General features: G+C 38.6%; 1 protein-coding gene across 1 annotated transcript in view; it reads right to left on the bottom strand.

Moving 5' to 3' along the window:
* LOC149175871 (uncharacterized) overlaps nucleotides 1-24,896 on the bottom strand; it is a 42,323-nt gene extending 17,427 nt beyond the window's left edge. Inside the window, 4 exon segments of the mRNA XM_089419767.1 lie at nucleotides 23,302-23,335; nucleotides 23,437-23,548; nucleotides 23,729-23,911; nucleotides 24,150-24,896. Coding sequence (XP_089275893.1) covers nucleotides 23,302-23,335; nucleotides 23,437-23,548; nucleotides 23,729-23,911; nucleotides 24,150-24,208 — 388 coding nt within the window. The 5' untranslated portion in view covers nucleotides 24,209-24,896.
* Between the last annotated feature and the right edge of the window lie 381 nt (nucleotides 24,897-25,277).

Below are 25,277 nucleotides of genomic sequence, written 5' to 3'. Positions count from 1 at the left end.
TATAACCATTTAGGCATTAAAATAAGATAGAAAAAACATAGCATGTCATGTCAAGATTTTGTTTGAGCGATGGGTACATTTTTAGTAGAGTCGCGATAGAAGAATTCAACGACCAATACCACTAACATCAAAGTACATAGAGGGCTTGGTGCTCTTTATTAAATAATAGTTCCATACCCTCGTACATGACAAAATCCAATGGAAACATTGCAATCCCCCCAATTCTGAAATCCTGAAAAACTATTAAGTCTGCTGGATTTTGAGTGAAATCTAAAAATCTACTTTCTCCATATTAAATCCAATAAGGTTGGAACCACTCTCGCACATATTTCATGGTAATGTTAAAAATTTTAGTAAAAATAAGAAAATGAAAGATAAAGGAGAATGTCACTTTTACTTTAAGAATTTAACGTTAGCATGAATTGCATAACAATACTAGGGCCACGGGTTGAATATTAGGCTAGCCTAGGGGAGAATTAGAATGGGACAACCAATTGAAAAAATTAAAAAAAAAAATAATAATAATAATAATAAAATAAAAATAAAAATAAAAAAATTTTACACTAGCCTACATAGGTACAAAATGTACAAAATCAATCCTGAACCGGCCTATTCCAGTTCAAAGGCCCGGTTATGGGCCAAAAACGGTTGGTTCCAATCCAGTTCTGATAACACTGGACCAAATATATATTGTGAACTAAACCACACACACACATATATATACAACAGAAAAGGGATGCCATTATACATGTGCAGAGGAACATTAGGTATTGTAACCAAGATCAAACAGCAGAAATCTGATCGAATGTCACAGTGAGCGAGATCATGTGAGGAGCAAGAACAAGCTGAGGCATAGGCAGAGCGAGTATATCCAATAGAACATATCAAAAGAGAAAGGCATTTAATTACTGAAGCGAAACCATATTCCTAGTATAGAGAGTGAAGCCAATAAGTGTGAAGCCACAGTCCTGTAGGAGATCGAGAGTGTAGCAACCACAAAGCGAGGGTCCTTCAAGCTTCAAAATTTGTCTAACTCCACTAGATGCACCAAATCTTTAATCCAAGGGCTAATATAGTGATCTTAAGGCATACTAGTTTTGAACCAAGCTCTGATTCCATATTGAGAAATCGAGAGGCTGTAGAATTAGATGATTTCTCTTAAACATGATAATTGCTTGTGACTGATTTTTATTTATCTTATTACTATTTATGTTCCGTCATCAAACAATTACCAAAAACCAAACATCATGAAGATCACAGAAAATTCAATGGACACAAGATATAGGCTCTCAGCCAAGGCAATACCCCTCTCCTAGGGGAAAACGCAATCAAAATATCTTCTTCTAGAATCAGCTCAAAATGAGATGTCCAAGACCCATGGCAATGAAAAACCACCTCTAGATGCCAAGTCAAATCTTCTATTATGCTCAACAAAATCATCATCAAGGGACCAACAATAAGAGAAATATCAAGGCAACATTTCCATACACTCCATCTCAAGAAGATACTCTACTTCCATCTCAGACTTCGTCCCTCCATTTCATCTTTCTTCTTCTGCGAAATTTCAAACCAAAAACACATCCAAGTGTGTGTCCAAATAAGCTCATATAATCTTCTATTTATACTGTCTCAAGGAGTGCGAACATACATGTCCATTGAGGCAAGGCTGACTTGGCATCTAGAAGGGTTTTTGACCCAAAATTGCATAATAAAAATTCTTCTCTTTTTCTTTACAACAAGTCCAAATAGGATTTTGACTCTGGCAATCCTAGAAGCATGAAGAACATGCATATCTAATAAAAATAAAAATAATAATAAAATTATTTTTTAGCATGAAACCCATGCTTGAAAAGAAAAACCTTTTTCTTTTTCTTTTTCTTTTTCTTCTTTTTGCTTTTTACATAAATACATAGAGGCATAATTATGAAGACCAAAACTAGTTACATCCTTCAACATTACAACCATATGCCCATTTCCATATAAAAATGATTACAACTATACACCCAAACAAATAATGCTTAAAGCATCTACCTGCATTCTTCTCTCTCCAAATACAATGAACACAAGCACTCGTTAATAGGGTACTTCTTCAAATGTTGTCCTTTGTGTGCTTACACCAATGCTCTATTTCCATGTGCCATTCACCATGATTCATGAACCCATGAACCATCATTTCAATTTGTACGCACGAGTCTATTACGGACTCCTCTCTTTTTCCCTTACAACTTAGAATTCTTAGCACTCTTGAAACCCTCATTGCCCTTATGTAATTGTGCCCACAACTTCCTACCCATTCTTATAGTTTTATAATCATTGCAACTCCAATTGATCCAAATCTGCTTCAACTACTTAATCAATCATTGAAAATATTCAATTTCCAACTCTATTGTGGCTTTTTTCCCTCCAAAGGGCGCAATCAACTAATGCCTAAAACCCAACATGATAGCCCAAACCTAAACATTCCAGCTACTTCGACAAATCCAACAATGACTTTACCATCACCATTGTTGTTAATGTCTCCTTTGTACATGGAGCCTTCGCTTTTCATATCGAAACCTTGGGGTGTTTGAGTCCCCCTTCTCACTGAACTTTGAACAAAAAGTTTTGATCCCGCATAATGATGTTGTTCACAACCTCGCCATTTTCCTCAAACACGTAACCTGTGAGCCCCACCTACATTCAATTGAAAAACTTAGGTTTCCTTGTTGCATGTACACCAATAGTAACACCATTGCCATAGTCAACAAGCATATAATATGCTTCCTACACCAAGCAAGCATCAAGTCCAATAGTCAACAATTTGGTTGATCAATTTAAAAGATCATACCCTCTAGTTCCATTTGGTTTTTCCCTGCACAATTCATCGCAATGAATCCATGCATGCTAGTCCAAGACTCTTCCTCACATCAAGTCACTCCCATGGCACTAACCTCTCGAGCAAAAATTCTTGCCTTTTTCCCTTGAACATCTTCCTACTAGCAATCTCCACCAATAGATCAACCAAGGTCTTTCCTTCTCCTAGAGTTGGCACCAAAGAAAAATAATCAAAACCCAAATCCTCACAGCCTCTATGAAAACTGTGAGAGAGTAGACATACTTCATTGTGTAAAAACATCCTTATATGGCTTTTAGATATTCCAAATCATGCCACCTTTCTACAATGTCATCCACCTAACAACATCACGCTAAATAACACAATATTTGACATAGTTCGACAACACTAAATACATCCAAAATGTTTATCATGTTTATCATCCCCCAAAGGCTTTTATCATTTCAATATGTATATCCATTTGCCACACGAGACAAACTGCCTTTTACTCAACAAATCGAATGCTTCCTTCATTGCTTCAACACATACTTTGTCACATGTGACTTTTTGCATTGCTCCTAACCTTTGCAGCAAACACAACCCTACAAATCCACAAGCTAATGCACTAGTGCAATACTCCTTCCCTACACATACCCTACAAGCAATAGTGGATGTAACAATAAATGTTTTAGACCACTCTCGCTACAAATCTAGGTCAACCCATGCTTTGATACCACGTGTTAAAACTAGGAGAGAGAAATATCAAAAAAACACAAAATGCATGCATAGACATAAGAGCTTTACCTTGAAAACCCTTAACCAAGAAAACCAACACCTAATAGATATATATTATCCTTGGCTCAATCGACCAAGCCAAGCCAACAATGGTCAATTGAAGCAAACTTTCAATGAAGTTTGTTGGGAATCACGATTGTCGTTAGACCAAAACCCACAGGTGTTAATCAACGATCGGATCTCCAGAGATAAGGATCCACGAGAGGTGGTTAGTTCATGTTGCGAAACACACAAGGAGCATTGGTTTATCCAATGTCCAACAAAGTTATCAAGCCATTAAATAGGTTTCATCATATGTAAAACAATGCGCTCATAAACCACCATTAGTAAACCCATCAATGACTAACTCAAAGTTATCTTAACTACCCTATCATTGGCTCATGATTAAACCAACAGTTAGTGACAAAAGGGATACAAGCTAACATTATAAACCCCAGAAGTAGCAAAATGGGAAAATGTCTGAAGAGCACCAAGGAAGAAGGCCTAAACCAACAAAATTGTCAACCACCTGTTGAAAAATGTGTAACTAGGTTCGACCTTCATAAGTATGAAATGTATTCTTGTAAAATATAAAATGACAAAAAATTATTATTGAAGCATGGGTTTCATGCTAAAGTCCTTTTATTTTATATGTCAAGCACCCATTGAGTGCTTCTAGGGTTTGTCCTAGGTTTAAGAGTCATTGTCATATATTGAAGTCCCTATGGGCACATTGTATCATGTAAAGAAAAAATTGTTTTTGTCTTTAAAGTGTCAAAATTCCCTCCGAGATCAAGTCGGCCTACATGAAGAGCCACGTCTAGCCTTGAAGAGGCCTATATATAGAGAGAGGAACTCGTCCTCCATTAGACTCACTCACTCACATCTCATTCTATACGAAGAAGAGGACTAAAAAAGGTCAAAGAAGGACGAAGAGGAAGACAAAGGAAGTCGAAGTGCTTGGGCTAGTTATCTCTCTCCCACGTGAAAGTTGAAGCTAGGGTTTCTGCTCTGGGGCTATCTTTGGTTCGATCTTGGAGAAAAGAGAGAAAAGAAGTAAAAGCAAAGTTGTCTTAGTGTGTCTCACTAGCCCTAAGACTCAAGGAAAGGCAAGCGAAGAGGAAAGGAGGGCATATGAAGAAGATCAAAGTCTTCTTGAGGAGCAGCAGCAGTTGTCGAGAGAGAATTTCGGATCTGAAATAGGAGGTCGAAGATCTTGCAAAAGGAGGTCGAGTTAATCTTGTTCTTGGAGGTTATTTGTCTCAATCACTATGTCACAGTATTCGTCAATTGAAGGATCTATAAGAAGAGAAGAGATTTAAGGGTTTCCCCCTCAAGAGGAGGGGTTTTGGCCCTAGCTTGCAGCCTATATGTTGTGTTACTATTCTTATTGTTTTGGTAGTTGTTTGATGAATCTCACAATATAATAATAAGGAACAAAACTAATAAGGTAAAAAGATAACACAAACAGTTATCAAGTTAAAGAGAATTAACATATTCACTACCCTATTGAATTCTCAACATAATATCAGAGGTAAGGTTATCTAAGAGCATCATGAAGATATCCTCTACAATGAAGAAATTCATCAAGAAGATCGCAAGCCGTCTCAAGAAAGGTATCAAGGAAGCATGGAGTTCCTTATTTTCTTCAAAGAAGGCATCAATCAAAGAAAAGGATGAAGGTCTCTTCTCGACTCTCTCTAGCACATTCCAAGATGAAGACATTTGGGTAATTGATAGTGGTGCATCAAGGCACGTAACTAGCCATTCCAATCGATTGAAGACCTTATCAAAAGGAAAATCCACTTATTCACTGGAACTTGGAGATAAGAAGAGCTATCATGTGAAAGGTAATGGATCAACCCCCATAAAGCTGGAAGATAGAAGCAACATTCACCTCAACAACATTATATTTGTTCCAGGTTTGCACAATAACTTACTTTCCATTTCAAGTCTACAAGAAAAGGGTGATAGAGTAGCTTTCATTGATGGTAAGGTCGTTGTATGGAGTAAAGACTCAAGTATAGATCAAGCTAAAGTCATTGGCATTCAAGAAGGAAGACTCTACAGACTAATGTCTCCTGTGGCCCAAGCCCTAGTTCACATTGAAATTAGCCCATGTGAACTTTGGCATAGAAGATTTGGTCATCTACATTTCAAAATCCTTCCAACTCTAAGTTCCATAGTAGATGGAATTCTGAATCTAAAGGAAGATCATGAAGGAGTTTGTAAGGGATGTGCATTGGGAAAGAATACCAAGAGACCATTTGGAAGCAGTGCTTCACGGTCAAAAGAAATCTTGGATCTCATTCACTTTGATGTATGTGGCCCTATGACTCCTAAATCTCTTGGAGGTCATCTATATTATGTCACATTCATTGATGATCATTCAAGAAAAACTTGGGTTTACTTAATGAAAACCAAGGATGAAGTATTTTCAAAATTTCAAGAATTCAAAGCTGAAGTGGAGAACCTTACAAGAAAAAGAATCAAGATATTAAGATCTGATAATGGAGGAGAATATACATCCAAAGAGATTATAGCATTCTGTAAGGAGTCTGGGATTAAGAGGGAGTTGATAGTCCCATACAATCCCAAGCAAAATGGAGTTGCAGAACGGAAGAATAGATCCATTGAATAATGTGTAAAAGCAATGTTACACGATCAAGATCTACCTAAGTTTCCATGGGGAGAAGCCACGAAGACCGTTGTCTACATTCAGAATCAAAATCCCCATAGATCTCTAGACAACAAAACTCTAGAAGAAGTGTTCACTAGAAAGAAGCCATATGTAGATCATCTCCAGATCTTTGGGTGTCTTGTATATATATTATATCCACATACCTAAGGACAAAAGAAATAAGTTGGATCCTTCAAGAATGAAGGGAAAATTTGTTAGGTACGGCAACTCATCGAAAGCGTATAGGATCTACATGAAAGATGGACATCTCATAGAAGTTAGTCGTGATGCCATATTTGATGAAAGCATAGCTTTCAAGAAATCAAAGGAACTTTCCATAGACTCTGATGATGAAGAACTTCCCGTATTTGAGGAAGAAGTAGACAAGAAAGAAGAATCACACCATGAAGAAGAAGGTCCCAGTGAGCCTGTTCAACCTGTAGTCATCCCTGAAACAAGAAAAAGACCTAATTGGTTAAAATCTACTCTACTTGATGCAGAAGGTCATGAGACAGCAAAAGGATCATTTAGAGAAAGCAAGAAACCCAAAAGATATTATGGGTATGCTGCATACATGACAAAACTAATAGAAGCAGAACCATCCACTTCTGAAGAGGAGTTAAATAATCGGGAATGGAAAGATGCCATGAATGAAGAGTATCAATCTATAATGAAGAATGGAGTCCAGGAAATCGTACCTAGGCCCGAAGACAAATCTGCGGTTACTTCCAAATGGACCTATAAGATCAAACATGCGGCTGATGGAAGCATAGACAAGTCTAAAGCAAGATTTACGACTAGGGGCTTCTCTCAACTTGAAGGCATCGACTATGAAGAGACATTTGCTCCAACAACAAGATATACAACAATTCAATGATTAGTCTCTTTGGCAGCATCAATGGGATGGAACATCCACCAAATGGATGTCAAAACTGCATTTCTGAATGGCACAAGAGACAAAGAGGTCTAGATAGAACAACCCTTGGGGTTCGATGTTAAAGATAGGAAGGCATATGTTTGAAGATTAAAGAAAACATTATATGGCCTCAAGCAAGCACCAAGGGCATTGTATGCTAAAATGGATGCATATCTACAAAGAATAGGGTTCACAAAAAGTTTTGCAGATCCGAACCTTTATATTAAGGTTGCAAATGGAGAACCTGTAATCATTATTTTGTATGTAGATGATCTTTTCTTGACAGATGTAGAAAGTCAAATTGAAGAATGCACGAAGCAACTAGCAGCAGAATTTGACATGAAGGATCTTGGGCTGATGCATTACTATCTGGGACTAGAAGTCAGGCAAGGGCCTGATGAAGTTTATTTGGGTCAAGGAAAGTATGTGATCAAGCTGCTGAAGAAGTTTGACATGATGGATTGCAAACCTATGACTACTTCGATGATCACAAATTTGAAGAGACTAAGAAGTTCTGAATCTAGCCCTGTGAATCCTTCCAAATATAGACAACTTATTAGATCATTGATGTACTTGGTGAATTTTCAACCAGACATATGCTTTGCAGTAAATGTTCTCAGTCAATTCCAAGTGGAGCCGAAGCATGATCATTGGGCAGCAGCGAAACATATTCTAAGATGTCTACGAGGAACCATCCACTACTGTTTGGAGTATGATAGAAGGAATGATATCCAACTGATTGGATATACAGACTCCAACTGGGGAGGCAGTGAGCAAGATGGAAGGAGACCATGGGAGGATGTTTCAGTTTGGGATCGTCCATGATCTCATGGATGAGCAAAAAGCAAGACATAATTGCTTTAAGTAGTGTTGAGGCTAAATACATTGCAACCTATGAAGTAAGCAGAGAAGCAGTATGGTTAAGGAAGCTGCCATCCGACCTATTTGAAGGACCGATGAACCCTACAGTGATACTTTGTGATAACACAAGTTGTATACGTTTGTCTGAGGATCCAGTATTTCATGGAAAGATAAAGCATATAAACAACAATTATCACTACATTCGAGAGCTACTGCAAAATGGTGTGTTGCGGCTACAGTATATCTCCACTAATGAGCAAGTAGCTGACATATTGACAAAGTCATTTCCGAACAAGAAGCTTGTGTTATTGAGAGACAAGCTTGGTTTGGTTGATGTATCGTCCCTAACTGAGAGGGAGAGATAGACACTACATTCTTGTCTTCACTTGGGAAAAAAGAATGGAGGATTGGGCAACCCTTTGGCATTCGATACTCTTTGAGAATGAGGTAGGGCATTCAAGACAAGAGTAGTCGTGGACCGATATTATTTGAGGATTAGCGACCCAAGATAAGAATAGTCCAACGAAGGTCATACTCGGTGAACACTCGAGTGGAGTATGTACCTTGAGAGATGATGATTATGGCGTCTATAAGTCATTGGTCTCTTCAGCATTGTGCTCTGATCTCGTGGAGAGATAAAGTTGTTAGTCAAGGCCTTGCTATATGACAATGCTGGTCAAATATGATGCTCGATAGATGGGTTACCAATCCGACTCTTTTTATGAGATCTCCATATTGAGAATGACCATGTACCTCTTATGAATAACTCCCTAGTTAAGAGGGAGTGTTGAAAAATGTGTAACTACGTTCAGTGTTCATAAGTATGAAATGTATTCTTGTAAAATATAAAATGAAAAGAAATTATTATTGAAGCATGGGTGTCATGCTCAAGTCCTTTTATTTTATAGGTCAAGCACCCATTGAATGCTTCTAGGGTTTGTCCTAGGTTTAAGAGTCATTGTCATCTATTGAAGACCCTATGGGCACATTGTATCATGTAAAGAAACATTTGTTTTTGTCTTTAAAGTGTCGAAATGCCATCCAAGATCAAGTCGGCCTACATGAAGAGCCATGTCTACCCTTGAAGAGGCCTATATATAGAGAGGAACTCATCCTCCATTAGACTCACTCACTCACATCTCATTCTATACGAAGAAGAGGACTAAAAGAGGTCGAAGAAGAAGGACAAAGAGGAAGACAAAGGAAGTCGAAGTGCTTGGGCTAGTTCTCTCTCTCCAACGTGAAAATCGAAGCTAGGGTTTCTGCATTGGGGCTATCTTTGGTTCGATCTTGGGGAGAAGAAAGAAAAGTAAAAGAGAAGGTGTCTTAGGGTGTCTCACTAGCCCTAAGACTCAAGGAAAGGCAAGCGAAGAGGAAAGGGTGCCATATGAAGAAGATCGAAGTCTTCTTGAGGAGCAGCAACAATTGCCAAGAGACAAATTTCGGATCTAAAATAAGAGGTCGAAGATCTTGCAGAAGGAGGCTGAGTTAATCTTGATCTTGGATGGTATTTCTCTGAGTCACTAGGTCATGGTATTCGTCAATTAAAGGATCTATAAGAAGAGGAGATTTAAGGGTTTCCCCCTCAAGAGGAGGGGTTTTGGCCCTGGCTTGCAGCTTATATACTGTGTCACTATTCTTAGTGTTTTGGTAGTTGTTTGATGTAGCTCACAATATAATAATAAGGAACAAAGCTAATAAGGTAAAACGATATCAAGTTAAAAAGAATTAAAATATTCACTGCCCTATTGAATTCTCAACACCACCAACTCTCGACATCCATGCTTGAGACATGGGTGATGAAATTTCCTATCATCTACAGGCTAAGTGTTTTGGAGTGGACAATGCCTAACTAAACCTAGTTATTAAGGATTTGCTACTGGTGCCTCTTGCAACATGAGCCATCTAAAGTTTAATATTAGCAATGCAAGAAGATAGGTTAATTTTTGTTGCTATGAACCTAAAAATTAGGTTTTCCTACCTTTTTGGAGCATGTATTTTTAGATTGGAGATAGATTAGTGATTAATCCGCCATTTCTTTCATTTCTTATCTTTTAGGGATTCTAATTTAGAATGTCTATTTTTAGCATATTTTTTATATTGTAGTTCACTACTAGACTAGTGATTAGTCATCAATGACTATTTTCGATCTGATAACAAGGTCCAATGCTTTAAATAGAAAGAATATTCTCTTTGAGCATGAACATCACCTCATGCCTAGTGTGCCTTGTATAAAAGAAAATTTTAGATCCACTCAAGATCCCTTCACACATGTTGGCGAGTCTTTAATCTGTTGCTATCTCAAGTAGGGTCCCCCTCTTAAAATAGACATTTTCTCAGTTTAGAAGAGTTAAGTGTAACTTTTGATTTATTTCTCTGCGGTTCACCTCCCTCCACCACCTGTATGCCTGAGATGAGCATGTGGTGAGTTTGGGTGCAAGTTGACTTGAAAGAACTCAAGCAAATGGAGATCATACCTTCCTTGGGTGTCTCCCTCTTGTATTGTATCATTGTAATCATTCTTCCATGGTTAATCTGAAGTTATGTGACTGCTGTTACAGATTTCAAGCTCACTGGTTCTTTACAGAAGTAGTATTTCTCAGATTACCACCTGTTACTTGGTGGATTGATATGAAATTTAGATATGTTGTCTCTTTCCGTAATCTATCATAAGTTATAGAGTTTCAGAGTTAGGTCCATTAGATCTCTCAAATCAAATCCGTGTATCATAAGTTGAAATTTTAAAATGGTATCAGAGTTGTTTTGTCCAATGGATGTAAATGTCTGCGCTTTGTGAAGGAGTTGATTCTGAGGAGAATTTCAGCAGGTGTAATTCCAAATAAGCCCTAGTTATTGGAATGATGGAAGGCATGAGGCTTGTGAGAATTCAAGTTGCTTGTATGCCTATAAAGGGTGGATTTAACTTGTGAAAGGTTGCTGTCTTATTTCGTTGAACTGTTTTGTTTAAGTTATGATCCAAGGGACTACAGGGATGGCAAGCTCCATATTGTCATGGATCAGGTGTTAAATCTCCTAATACCCGCCCAAATTTATTTTTTCACGGCAATTATTTATCCCCAGCAATTTATTTAATTAACCATATAAATTCTGAACTACGAAAAATAAAATCACTGGTATTTTAACCTCTAAAAATATATGCAGCAGAAAATAAAAATTAGGGGAGATCAATCACACATTACAACAGATAAATACCCACAACAATTCTCCATCATTCATTAATTTGGAAAACCATGGCGTCCGACCCACAAAAAATTACAAGGAAAAATACATTTACTGGAACCTATAACTCAGCCCCCACTGGATGATTTCGGCTTAAGGAATTCAGCCTCTAAAGGAATTCGGCCTGCAGAATTTTGGCCCAACAATTCAACAGCAAATCGACCCTCACCTTCCCTTAGAGTTTCCATTGTGCCTCAGGAAATTCAACCCTAGCAAATCAGCTTCTCCAATCAAATTGACCCCCTCTCACTTCAGCTACTCAGCCCTGCAATCTCCAACAGTTCAGCCTCCTGGATATGCCCTTGAATCCTCCTATAGTCTTCCTCCTCTGTACTTTAGTCTACTGAGCCACTTGAACTAGAGAAAATCACTTTCTCTTGTGTCTTAACCTCTCCCTTAGGCTTCTTTTTATAAGCTTCATTAAGCCCAAATCCCTAATCCTAATCTCCCTTCTAGAAGATATTGGAGATCAATGGTTGAGATCATTTCTAAGTCACTTAAATCATTAAATTATTTATCCTTAGAAAATGACATAATAGTCCACAATAATTCATTAACTTTAATTATTGTACTTTTCCTAAGTTAGACTTACTCCACCAAGCAAGCACTTAAAGAGGAAATAAATCATCTTCTGCATGCTAAGACACCAAGCTTATTCAGAAGATCTTTCAAAGCTACCACAAGTTTCAACACTGCCTCCTAGCAAGGAAGGGATTCTCCACAACCATGAGCTCATCTTCGTATTTCACAAACTTCCCTTTCACTAGAGGATTAGTGAGAATATCTGCCACCTACTCCTCTGTGGAAATGTACTGCAATCTCATAGCACCTCTCTAGAACCTATCTCTAATGAAGTCATATATAATCCCGATATGCTTGGACCTGTCATAAAACATGGGATCTTCAAAGAGCTTAATGCACCTCTGATTATCACAATGAACCATTTTTGGCCCCATCTCTAGACCAAATAATCCCACAACCATCTTACGAAGCCATACTACCTCACAACTTGCCATACTCGCTGCCATGTACTCTGCCTCTGTTGAACTAAGTGTCATTAATTGTTACTTCCTGATGTACCACAAGATCATGGTTGATCCCAAGCTGAAACAACATCCAAAAGTGGATTTTCTATCCACAACACTCCCAACCCAGTCAGAATTTGTGTACACTTGCAGCTCCACTCCACTCCACTAACTCTAACATATCTCAGTCCAAAGTCCATCATACCTCGCAGGTACCTCAACGCATGCTTCATTGCCACCCAATGAACCTGTCTCAGCTCCACCATGAACTGGCTGAGTGTGTTCACAACAAAACAAATATATGGCCTAATATTGACCAAATACATCAAGGAACCTATCAGTTGCCTATATAGCGTGGGATCCACCAACTTGCCTTCAAAAGCGCTCAACTTCTTCAAGTTATTGATCATCAGTGTAGACATGGGCCTGCAATTTTCCATCCTGAGCCTCCTCAAGGTCTCAATTGCATACTTTCCCTACCCAAGGAAAATCTCTTTGGTTATTGCCACAACTCTAATCCCAAAAAGTAGTGCATCAAGTTGATGTCCTTTATCTCAAACTCCAAAGCAAGAGCCTCATTGCACATCCCTATGAGCTTCTCTGATCCTGTCAAGAAAAGATCTTCCACATAAAGTACCAAGATTAGTAGTTCACCCTCAACAAGTACATAGTACAAGTTAGACTTTACCTCAATCTTGGTGAATCCCAAACCAAGTAGATATCCATCAATCCTAGCGTACCATGCGCGCAGAAACCTGCTTCAACCCATAAAGAACCTTCTTCAACCTGCATACACGAGACTCTCTCCAATGCACCTCAAAGCGCTGAGGTTGCTCAATATACACCTCCTCCTCAATCACACCATTGAGGAATGAGGTCTTCACATCCATTTGAGGTATCCTCCACCCCATCTTTGAAGCAATGGACATAACTGCTAGGATGGATGCATATCTAGCAACAGGTGCAAAATGTCTCATCGTAATCCACTCCCTCCTGCTAGAAGAACCCTCTCACCAGGAACCTCGCTTTGTACTTCTCGATACTACCATCAACTACATGTTTGATCTTGTAGATCCATCAAGAAGTGACCACAGACTTTCCCTGTGGTCTTGTCACTATCTCCCACACATCATTCTTCATGATGGAGCTATACTCCACCATGCCATCCCTCCAATCCTGCACATCTGCAGCCTCCTCAAAAGTGGAAGGCCCGAACTCATTGATGCTACTCGACAAGGTCAAATAACTAGAAAATCTCGTTGGTGGTCTACTTTGCATGAAAGTGATGCTAGGAGCCTCCACATGCTCCTCAACATCCTTCAAGGTTTGTTCGACCCATACCATCCTCCTCCTAATAAAGCTCAAAGGAACATCTCGCTCTTCCTCTAGATCTACAAGATGTGTACCTGTTGTTAGTCCCTCCTCAGCCTTAGGAGCCTCTTGCTCCCGATCCACTACCTATGTTGGCTCTCTCTCTCATGAGACCTCCTAGAGGTCTTGCCCTCATCAGATTTGACATCCCACTGACTATCACTTTCCTCTATCCTAGAATGTAAACTCAATAGGCCTTGAGACCTCACAGTAGCCCACAAATACGCCCCTTTCTAACAAGGGCTCTACCTTAGTCCTACTGAAGATGCACAAATGGTTCACATCCATTTTCACTCCTGTAAACATCTCCTCAAGAGTCACATCCTCTAATATCCTGTGAGGACTCCTGTTCTACACATAAATAGTTATATTGCATGCTTTCGCCCACAAAAACATAGGCAATTCCTGATCATATATCATTGCCTTTGCTACCTCCATTATGGTTTTGTTCTTCCTCTCAACAACCCCATTTTGCTAAGGGTTGTAAGGTACCGTGAGCTCCTTTTTTATCCTTGTTGCCTTGCAAAAATCCTGGAACACGTTGGAGGTATACTCACCTCCATTATCTGATCTCAACACCTTAATATTCTTCTCAGTAGACATTCTCCAAAAGAGCTTTGAACTCTTGAAACCGACCGAAGACCTCTCCCTTAGTCTTTTGGGAGTAAATCCAAGTCTTCCTGGAAAAATTATTTATGAATGTCGCAAAGTACAAAGACCCTATAATCGACTCCACAGACATAGGACCACAAGTATTTGAGTGCACCAAGTCTAGCACTCCCTTAGACCTAATCTCACTATGAGGAAATGCAACCCCGGCCTGCTTGCCAAGCACACACCCTTTGCACACTCCATCCTGCTCCACACTAATCTCTGGAAAACCTGTAACCATTCTCCACAACATGGGAAGAGCCCTAGTGTAGGTGTCCCATCCTCCTCTACCAAATCTCTCCTCATGTATGAGAGCCTTCAACGGTTGTCCACTCAACAGATAGAGATTCTTCTCTCTTCTCCCAATTACATGCTTGTTGTGATCAGTTCCTTTTGTCCCAACAACCACTTCACCTCATGTGAAGCTAACTTCTAATCCTCTGTCTTCTATTACCAAAAATAAAAGGAGATTCTCCTCCAAACCTAGTACAAACAATACTTCATTCACCACCATCATGCCTCTTGATTACATTTGAAACTCAATGTTACCAATGCCTTCTACTGCATACTTAGCATTATCAGGAAGTTCTACATGTATATCCCTAGGCTCCCTGGTCATGCTTGTGAAAATCTCTCGAGATCCTGTCATGTGACGAGATGCTCCACTGTCCAAAAACCAAACACCTCTCATGAAGTTCCAAAAAGGCATGACACCCAGGCAAAGTTCTTGAACATTTTAGCCATCTCATCCATCTGAGCAGAGACTACCACGGTTGTCTTTCCCTTGGTATTCTTCCTGTTTGGACACTGACTAGCAACATGCCCGAACACGGGACATGCAAAGCACTTGACTTTGCTCATGTCCTTTTCCTTTTTATTTTGTGAAGGTCCACCTCCATTCTGATTCTGCTTGGCCTTTCCTTTGTCCTTTTTCGCTTGTGTAGTAAGAGCAAGTTCATCTTTCTCTTCACTACTCCTTCACTATACTCTAGTCAATGATTTATCCCTAATATCCTTCTAGATGAAGTCATCCCACAATTGGATCCAATCAAGAAGTTGTTGCCTAACAAGGCCCTCATCCACAAAGGTGGTCCAATGTTTAACGCAACCCTTCAAAGCTACCTTCACCAGCTTTGAATGATTCACTGCTTCCCCAATAATTGAAAGCTCATTACTAGCTTGTTGGATCCTCATGATGTCAAATGTTGCGATCTTTGATCTATTCATCATGATGTTGTTTAATTTCTCCCCAGCACTGTCTTCCTGATTTCGTTTGTGCTCTGATAAAGATCGGTTAGGGCTACCCACATCTGACGTGACATGTCCTTCCCTAATATGTGAGGAATTATGTGATTCCTCACACCATCCAAAACTATACAACTTGTTTTCATATCCTTGAGATCATGCTCGACCACTAGGTTTGGATTTGAAGGAACCTGAATGTCTGCGTTCACAAAATCCCACAAACCATTCATTTTTAGAATCATGGTTATCCTCTCCTTCTAGGGACTGAAGTTAGTGGCACCATCCAACCTGTCTTCATATCGTAAACTACTCAGTGATGCCATCTTCACAAATTGACCTTGGCCACAAAACCCCAACTACAAAATTTAAAAATAATTCTACTATCATACAAAGAAAAAACTCGTTGCAGCAAACCCTAGTGATCTCAGATCTCTCTCTCAAAGTTATCTAGAAAGCTTTGATAAAATGTTAAATCTCCTAATACAATACCAAAATTATTTTCTCACGACAATTATTTATTCCTAGGGATTTATTTACTTAACCAATAAATTCCAAATTACCAACAAAAAAATTCATTGGTATTTTAACCTCTAGAAATATATAAATCAAAATAAAAATTAGGAGATCAATCAGACATAAAAACAGATAAATACCGACAACAATTCTCCATCATTCATTAATCTAGAAAATCAAGGTTTTCAACCCACAAAGAATTACAAGGAAAATACATTTACTGGAACCTGTAACTCAGCCCCCACTGATGAATTCGACCTATAGGAAATCAGCCTCCAAAGGAATTCGACTTGGAGAATTTCGACCTAGCAATTCGCCAAAAAATTGACCTTGCACCTTCCCTTAGAGTTTCCACTGCACCTCAGGAAATTTAGCTCTGGAAAATCGGTTTCTCCAATCAAACTGACCTCCTCTCATTTCAGCTACTCGGCCCTGCAATCTCCAACAATTCGGCCTCTTGAATACATCCTCAAATCTTCCGATAGTCTTCCTCCAGTGCGCTTCAGTCTACTAAACCATTCACACTAGAGAAAATCGTTTTCTCTTATTGTGTCTACTCTCTTGTGTCTTCTCCTCTCCCTTAGGCTTCTTTTCATAACCTTCATTAAGCTCAAATCCCTAATCCAAATCCCCCTTCCAAAACATTTTAGGGATCAATGATTGAGATCATTTCCAAGTCACTTAAATAATTAAATTATATATATAGTATTTTTTATATACTACATTTCCTTGACATTCCCATTTTGAGGTGGTCATGTTTCTAAATGTTCCCCTCTTGGAAAGCCATACCTCTTTCCAACTTTCATTCATGCAACTTAGATGAAAGGACATCGCTTGATCAATGGTAAATCTAATGGGTGAAGGAGTCAAATGGTAAAGAAGAAAATCAATAGAGCAATCCCAAATCCTGCCAATTGGGAGATGTCCTACAATCTAGTCCAGCAAAGCAAAGAGGGCATTTTGTTTTGAATAATTCTAAATATTAAGTCCACTTTGACAAACCAAACAAACTCATCTTTTATAATCAAAGATGCCCTAACACATGCTTCTAACACAATTCAAGAGCAAGCTCATCCTAACGAATTGAAGGGGATGCAAAATAAGATCATGTGCATGACCTTGTTGATCTACCAAAAATCCTTAAGGGCCTTGAAGCCCAACTTATAGGATTCAATATAAAGGAGGAAGAGAATAAGCAAAAGAAAAAGAATGGACAATAGGAACCAATACTTTCCTTGGCCTATAAAAACTGATTAAATAAACTTGTGCCCCTAAGTGGTGTGCCCTCCACCTCAATTATGAATGCAAATCTTAATTGAAACTCACATTCAACTAGAACTAGAGAACCCTCTCATGGAAAGAACAATCAACTAGGACTAGATAAATAAATTTGAGTTGGGAATAGACTCCATACATCCACCTCAACCAATGCACCCTCTTTGTGGATAAGAGTTAACTCCTCTACCATATATAATTTCCACCAAATCTACTCCTTCAATGGATAAGATGAAACCTTTTCCAAATATATATCGAGTGAAATGATAAAAGAAGATCATTTTATTAATGCCCAACTATTGGCCACAAATAGGCCAAAGGGATTGCTAAGGACATTAAGATGAGATACAAGTGTGAGCACAAAGGTTGATTCTATATAGTATTAAAGCATATAAAGCATGAAGTAAGTCTCAAGTATGTCATGCTAGATAAATATGTGGTCTAAGACAATGAAACTAAGAAGCAAAGTAATAATGTAAAATCATGCAAGTATTGTTAAGAATCCTACTAACAAAACCCATCGTGAGGGAACAAGGGTGACATGGTACCCTAAGAGGCACAAGTCACCCCTCCACTCTCCTAACATCTAAGGCCAAGGTAAAGAAACTCATGACAAATGACTAATTGAAGGATTTGGAAGTGCATGGGGATCTAATCTAGGATATATGTCATTTGTTTGGATGATATAGCCTTCTATCTAGATCATTGTTTTAAGATTCGGCTGAATCGAATCCGAAACGGCCGAGTTGATCCGAGTCATTGAAGAATTTTATGACCTGGTAGAAAAACCAATTCGGGAGGCCGAGTCATGACTGACTCAGCCGAGTTATTGCATGACTCGGCCGAGTCAGTCATGACTCAGTCAACTCGGGCGTTTCCGCATCTACTCGGCCAAGTTATTGCATGACTCGACCGAGTCAGTCATGACTCGGTCAACCCGGGCGTTTCCACATCTACTCGGCCGAGTCATTAAATCCGGCGAGTGACCTAAAAAACAGCGATTTTTCTAATTTTTTTTAACTTTTTAACATTTAGCTGATTGTTGGGGACTCCAAGGTGTTTTCCAAATTGGTTAAGTGCTATTTGGGGTCCATTCCCCTCTCCTAGTATTGATATGCTATTCAAATTTCATGGTAATGTTAAATTCTTAAAGTAAAAGTGACATTCTCCTTAATCTTCATTTTCATCCTTTTACTTCAATTTTTAACATTACCATGAAATGACTCAAGATGTTTGAAAGTGGTTCTGGCCTCATTGGATTTCATATGGAGAAAGTAGAATTTTAGATTTCATTCAAAATCCAGCAGACTTATCAGTTTTTCAGGATTTCAGGATTGGAGGATTGCACTGTTTCCATTGAATTTTGTCATGTATTAGGGTATGGAACTCGTATTTAATCAAGAGCACCAATCCCTCTATGGACCTTGATGTTAGTGACATTGGTTGTTGAACTCCTCCGGGATTCACTCCCAAACCAGGAGCTTCTGAAAATGTCGCTCCCGCTCCCGTTTTCGCTCTCGCTCCCCACTTTCGCTCCCGCTCCCAAGTAACACTGAGCCAGATGATGTTGGCAACTCCATCAGTAGCCAGTAGTACTGATCACAAACTTTTGTTGTAGAGGCCATTTATAACCTCCTTGGTTATGTGTTTTTGTTTTGATCTCTATATTATCTTGGGACTCGTTTTACAGGGCCTCATTCAACATGTGACATGCATTTCAAACAATGGTTATGGCTCCCTAGACCTTCTTGAGAGATAATGCTTCAAAAACCATTTTCGTGACATCTCATCTGAGATGCACCTCTTAGAGATGATCATCAAAGCAATTGTCCTTTATTGTTCTAAGGTTTGGGGACACTCCAAACTAATTGGGCTAGGACTAAGCAACCTAGAACCCCTTCAAACACATCATCCAATGCAAGCAATGGGGCTTAGTTCATAGCTCATCAATTTTACCTCAATATCATCTTCTAATTGGTCACATTCCTTTACAAAGTCCAAATATTTGGGGAATTAGTTGTTGAGAGAGATCGATATCCATACCTTGCACTTTGTTCTTCCGAGACCATTACCTCAATCAACCCCTCAAGGCATTTCAACCATTGTTAGTTCTTAGAAGTCTCTCGACGTCTTTAATCCATGATCATCTCTCGAAACCACATTCCACCTTCAACTATTCCTTCGTTGTCCCAAGTCACCTCTTGTCATCTAAAGAACACTTAAACAATGCAATCAAAGAGAAGATTTATAGACTATACATCTAAATCACTTAGATCACACCTCCTAAGGACCTTGATCCAAAGATGACCTTTTATGAAGAAAACTTTCTAGAGTTGATAAGTGGCCTTATTGTCCAACCTTCATACATGTGTAAACATTGGATGCATGCCCTCAAGATTCCCATTTGCCAATTTCATGTGGGCTCTTAGAGATTCCAACTCAAACATCACATTTTGTTGTCAGTCAAAGTTTGCTAGCTTTGCCCCTTACAAGAGTCGCAACTAGAAGTGCATCTCATCTTCTAATGTCCTTTCTACTATGATATCCAAGGGAGGTACTATTACATAAATTGAAATGTAGGAAGCTCCCTTTCCACCTTTTGCTATCCCAATCAAATATGCCTTGCTCCCTATATGAGGTAGGTGCTTTGACAAAGATCTCAATCTCTTTGCACCCTACTCTAGTGGGAGGCCAACAAGAGAACCACCTCATATTTCCTAGTTGTCTTGTCTACTCGTGCCAACAAAAAACAACTCATGATACTTTAGCTTCTAGATCAATTACGCCTTGGAGTTCTTTTTCACCTCCCTCCTAGAGGTGCTCAATTGACCTCCTTGAGACCCTTGAGGAGTTGTCATCCCAAGACACAAGACGTACACTTGCAAACCAACAAAAGGATCAGATCCAAACAACCCGAGTTGGGCTCCCTTGACACAACACACTACTCCACAAGTGCAACCAAATAGTCAAGTTTCCATCGAAAATTTCTCTTCCACAACCCTGGATGTTAGGGATCATACAGTGTCACCCCCTCAACCTCGGCCACTCCCCAAGAGACATCATCTGCTAGCGCATCAGCCCTTGCACAGTTATTGATGACTCATCTAAGGAACCCACCACTCAATCTCACTCATCTTCGACAGCCAGCTCCAGTAAGCCTTGCAATCCTCTATTTATAGGAATTCTTCTGATTTATAATATTCTTGTTATACTAACACTATACCATGTATTCTCTATCGGCTAAACATTTCTTCTTTTATCTAGACACTTAGATCTCTGTCTTTTCCTGCTTTTAGCATTGATCTAGAAGTTGCTTTCGCACTCCCGCTCTATATTGTTACCCAGATGTACTCCTTTAATCTCATTGACCTACTTTTGTGGATATTTGTCAGACATTAACAAAATTATATTATATTATCTTAACATCAACAATGAGGTTTATCTCAACAAAAACTCTGATAGCTCCCACACTGGAATTGAGTCCATGTAAGTGTTATTTCTGAAAGCAATGTTAATTCTTAAAAGCTGCCCTATTTCTGTGGATCATAGTAACTCGTCCTTTGTGACAAACCACTCACATACTAGTGCTGTGTGCATCATGATTGCGACTTTTGTGAATCTCAATGCATATTTGTAAAGGTTGTGTTTCATCCCTCTCTGATTTTGAGGTATGTAACTAATAGAGATTGCATATTTTATTGTATGCTATATCAGCCCCCTTCAATTATGAAGTATAAAACTGACAGGCATTGTGCAGAAATTTTGTTATACCAGTAGCCTTACTAGAAGAGAAATCTGGTCTGAATTGCTCTGATCAGAAGAAGCCAATAAATGATGGTTGAGATCTTCCAAAGATAACCTAATATCAGGTTGATCAAATGCAATAACCATATTTGACCCCTGGCAGGTTGCACCATTGATGTACTCAAGAAAGTAGGTATTGAAATCCAACTACTTGTAATAATCCTAACAAGCAACGACATTGGATAGGAACTTGCTTGGAAACCTGGGTGTAGTCATCGAAATGATTCTGATAGATGGATGAAAACCAAATGCCAGTATCAAGGTCAATAATCAATTGAGTTAATGCTACCTTGAAGGTACAAGGGATACTCCAAAAATATAAGTGGAAGTGTGTTTTTAAGTTTGGTAAGGCCACCTATGATATGAAAAAGAGCAACCAGAACCAATTTTCAAGATGACATATAAAGTGACAATAATGATACTGTGTAGACTCTTATCCTACAACTTCTAGAGAATATTTTCAGATGGTCACCACTCTCTCATCACAAGTTTACTTAAACGATACAGATGAACAACAGAGTTCAATACAGTATGGTTAAATTGAAATTTATATCAGCATCCACAAGAGACCAAACTAGACCAAAAGAACTAGAGATTACATCCAGCACTAAAAGCCCAACCAAGATATTCAAATATTCATATTTGAAATATTAACAGGACATAGGCATTTTGAAGGATGCATTCATAACTGCGAAGCAGGCTGCTGGACTTCATTAGATAATTCTACCCTCTTTCAGTTGGACTCCAACAAACAGCCAATGCCATCGCTAGAAAGTGTATTCAGACAGTATTTGAAAGTCTTTTATTGCAACAGAGAGGATTGTGAAGATCTAGAACCCACTGCATTACAATCGTATGCCTATGTAATGTTGAATATGGTTTATATCCAAACATCCCATCACCTATTTGGAATAAGATCTAAGTGGGATATTCAGAACAAATTATATACAAATATATAATGTTTAATAAGCAGTTTATATGATTTCATAGAGCTTGCAAGTTCCCCTCACCAACCAAGTGACTTTTTAGATGAATAATCCAAAGTAGGATTAAGAATAGAGGGAACCCAAGCTTCCTGGAGAGGATGAGATGATTCTATGATATTTGTTCCGTGATTATGTGCATGGCATCACTTCCATATGAGAAACAGAAAAGAAGAATAGAGACAAATTACAGAAAAGAGAAAGAAAACAAAACAAAGCAAGGAAGAATGAACAGAGTAAAAATCTAGTGAACCATCTCTGGGTTGGAAAAACTTAAAAGAATAAGCAAAGGTGGAGTCAAGTCTCTCTACTGCACATATATTTTATCAAAATACTTACAGTAACCTGTCAATAATCACCATGTTCATTGTAAGTAATTAGTGGTTTAATCAGATGAGCTTCAGTTAATAGATCAGCACATTGTGGTTTGAAATGTGCATTACTTGGTCTCGCTGTTGTAGCCAATGTCCCCATAAATGGTGTCTGTCGTGGACTGTAAGTTAGAGTATATATGTATGTTTATAAAAGTGAATGGGTAACCGCAGTAAACGTAAGCCTTAACATTCCATTACAAGACAAAAAAATCGCCCTATTTTCCCTTTTTTTTGCTTGATCTTACAGCTTGGTAGGATATCCGCAGAAACTATACTGCTTTTTATTATCTATAATATAAGAATTCAATTTACAGAAATAGATGAGTATGTTGTCAATAATTTTTTATGATTCTCTCAGTGGTTTGCTATGATTAAATAGACACTAAATACTAATAAAAACATTTTGACATCAATTGCTCTATGACATTCTCGCTTCAGTGACGCAGAGTGATATGGAATATTAGAAAAGCAGATGAAGCAGCTGCTACAAAGTTGTTAAGGTAGTTGAAGTGGCATGAAAGGTGTTAAAATCGTTTATGGAGAATTCATGGTTCAATAGTATGTAGCAACCCAAGATCTGAGAAGTTTAAGTGTTTATAACTCCAAACAGTAGACAACCATAACAATCGGAACAGATCATAAGTACAAAATTTTGATTGATGAAGTAGCATTTAACATAAGCTACAAGAGGGTTACAATTGGTTTTGCACTCATTCACTTTATAGCAGTGAGGCAATAAGCGACAAACACATAAAACAGATAAGATCCAGTGTATACCTGACCCTGAAATAGAAGCCTGTTCGCCAGCTCCCTGTTAAAATTAAAAATACATTAAATATATTCCGGTTTTAACCCCAGGCAAAGCCAAATACTGTTCCAAATAAAATAGCAAGAATTTGGTATCCTTCCCACCTTTGAATACAGAGTATTCTGGAAGTTTCTGGCAGCTTCCAGCTGAGACATCTCGGTGTCAACTGTGTTGACCAGCTCCAGCACCTCGGGAGTGCTAACGAACCGGACAAATCTATCCACAGAATTAGGGAATTTGGTAAAATTTAGCTATCATTCGTCCGTGTAGGGAATTTAGTTAAAGATGTCAAAGGACAGAGAAAGAAAAAAGAGACAAATTGGACTCATCTTTACCCCGTGATACAAAGAATTCATTAAAAATTAAAACAAGTTCCTTTATTCCGCAATGGCTGACCTTTCCAAGGTGCCTTTGGTGAACCAGGGGGCATCATTTTGAATTTCATCTGTTTCAAGTTTGATTAAACGCCCGGCTCTCCCAACCTGCTCTTCCGCTGCTCGCAAATGCGTAACGAACGGCTTCAGAAGCCCCGACGCGAGCTTCTCCGTTTCGCCACCGCTAGAAACGAACAACTCGCACCTGCCGTCACAGGTTCGAAGCTCAGCATCGAGTCATCGCATTCCAAAAATAGAAAAGCTCTCAAAGTGCTCTAACGGATTAAATTCTCACCGCCGAATCCAAACCTTAAGTTTTTCATGAATAAAGACATCTATCTCGTTCGAATTTCAACACTTACCCCGCGGATCCCGAACAAAACAGTAAAACCTTCACAAAAGAGATAATTTACATGAATTTTTAACAGAACTTTCAAATGCACCTTGTACGCTTGGGGGAGAGCTGAAAAGCGGCATAATCTAGGCGCGTATCCGCCTTCATCTCCTCTCGTACCGGAGCTCTCGTGGGCCCGATTCCCTGTAACTTTAAAGCATAGACTCTGCAACTGCTAATTTCACCATTACAGAGCTCCAATCCTTCAAATCGATAAGCACGCCATTAAAGATCCTCCAACCGCAGCAGAGGCGGATCCACTGCTAAACAAAAGCTTGCTTCGATCGCAGCTTAAATGCCGAGCGATTTGAAGCTCATCAAATCGGATTTAACACTGTGACCCCCAATGCAGCTCAAATCGGAACGCTTTCCTCCGGTAAGAGAGCCGATGAGCTCACTATTTAATGGCGGAATGCATGGAAACCCTGGCAGAGATTTGATGGAGATAGAATATATATATATATATATATATAAAATACCGAACTTGCGTGCAAAATAAGACAAAACCGGAGCCAACACATAGGGTGATCCACCGATGCTTTCAGATCACGTACCAGATAAAAGCAAATTCAGCATTTTAGAAGCGATCCGGCTCCGGTAAGGCCCTCAGATCACCATTCGAGCTCTGATACTACGAGCCACAGCAGATCCGTCCATTTATTTTCCGGACCGCACTGCTATCCAATCAATGCTCCCAATGCTCCCATTTCCCCTCTCTCCCTATTTTTTAATTTCTGGCTTTATTTCTGTAATTTTGTTTTGAAAGAAAATTATTTTCAAAGTGACTCAATCCTGTAGTCCTTGGACTGACTCACTCATTGCCAAAGGTTTTCATGTCTAATCCCACCAGGGCAATTTGTTTGTGGTTTACCCCACCACAAATTTGTTCCAACAATGTACCGTATAGTGTTGTTGGTTGAGTAGTTGACTAATATATGATGAGATTTTATCACAACTAAATTTTAATTATTATAAATAATGTTAAATACTATAAAAATATATTTTTTTTAATTATTAATTTATATTGATATAATAGTATAAATTTTATTCACTTGAGTTGGTAAAAAATTTATATATATATATATTAATATTATTTTTAAATTAATATAAATTTAATTTTATTGAGAATTTATATTTATAATGTTGGAAAGTTTTTGACATTGAATTTTTAGAATGA

Source organism: Pinus tabuliformis, chromosome 4_1 (genome assembly GCF_031772625.1).
Source record: "Pinus tabuliformis cultivar Carrire ecotype Pingquan chromosome 4_1, CPIR1, whole genome shotgun sequence".
Classification (NCBI taxonomy): Eukaryota; Viridiplantae; Streptophyta; class Pinopsida; order Pinales; family Pinaceae; genus Pinus; species Pinus tabuliformis.
The sequence above is the reverse complement of the archived record's forward strand: the minus strand, read 5'-3'. Positions and strand labels throughout refer to the sequence as shown.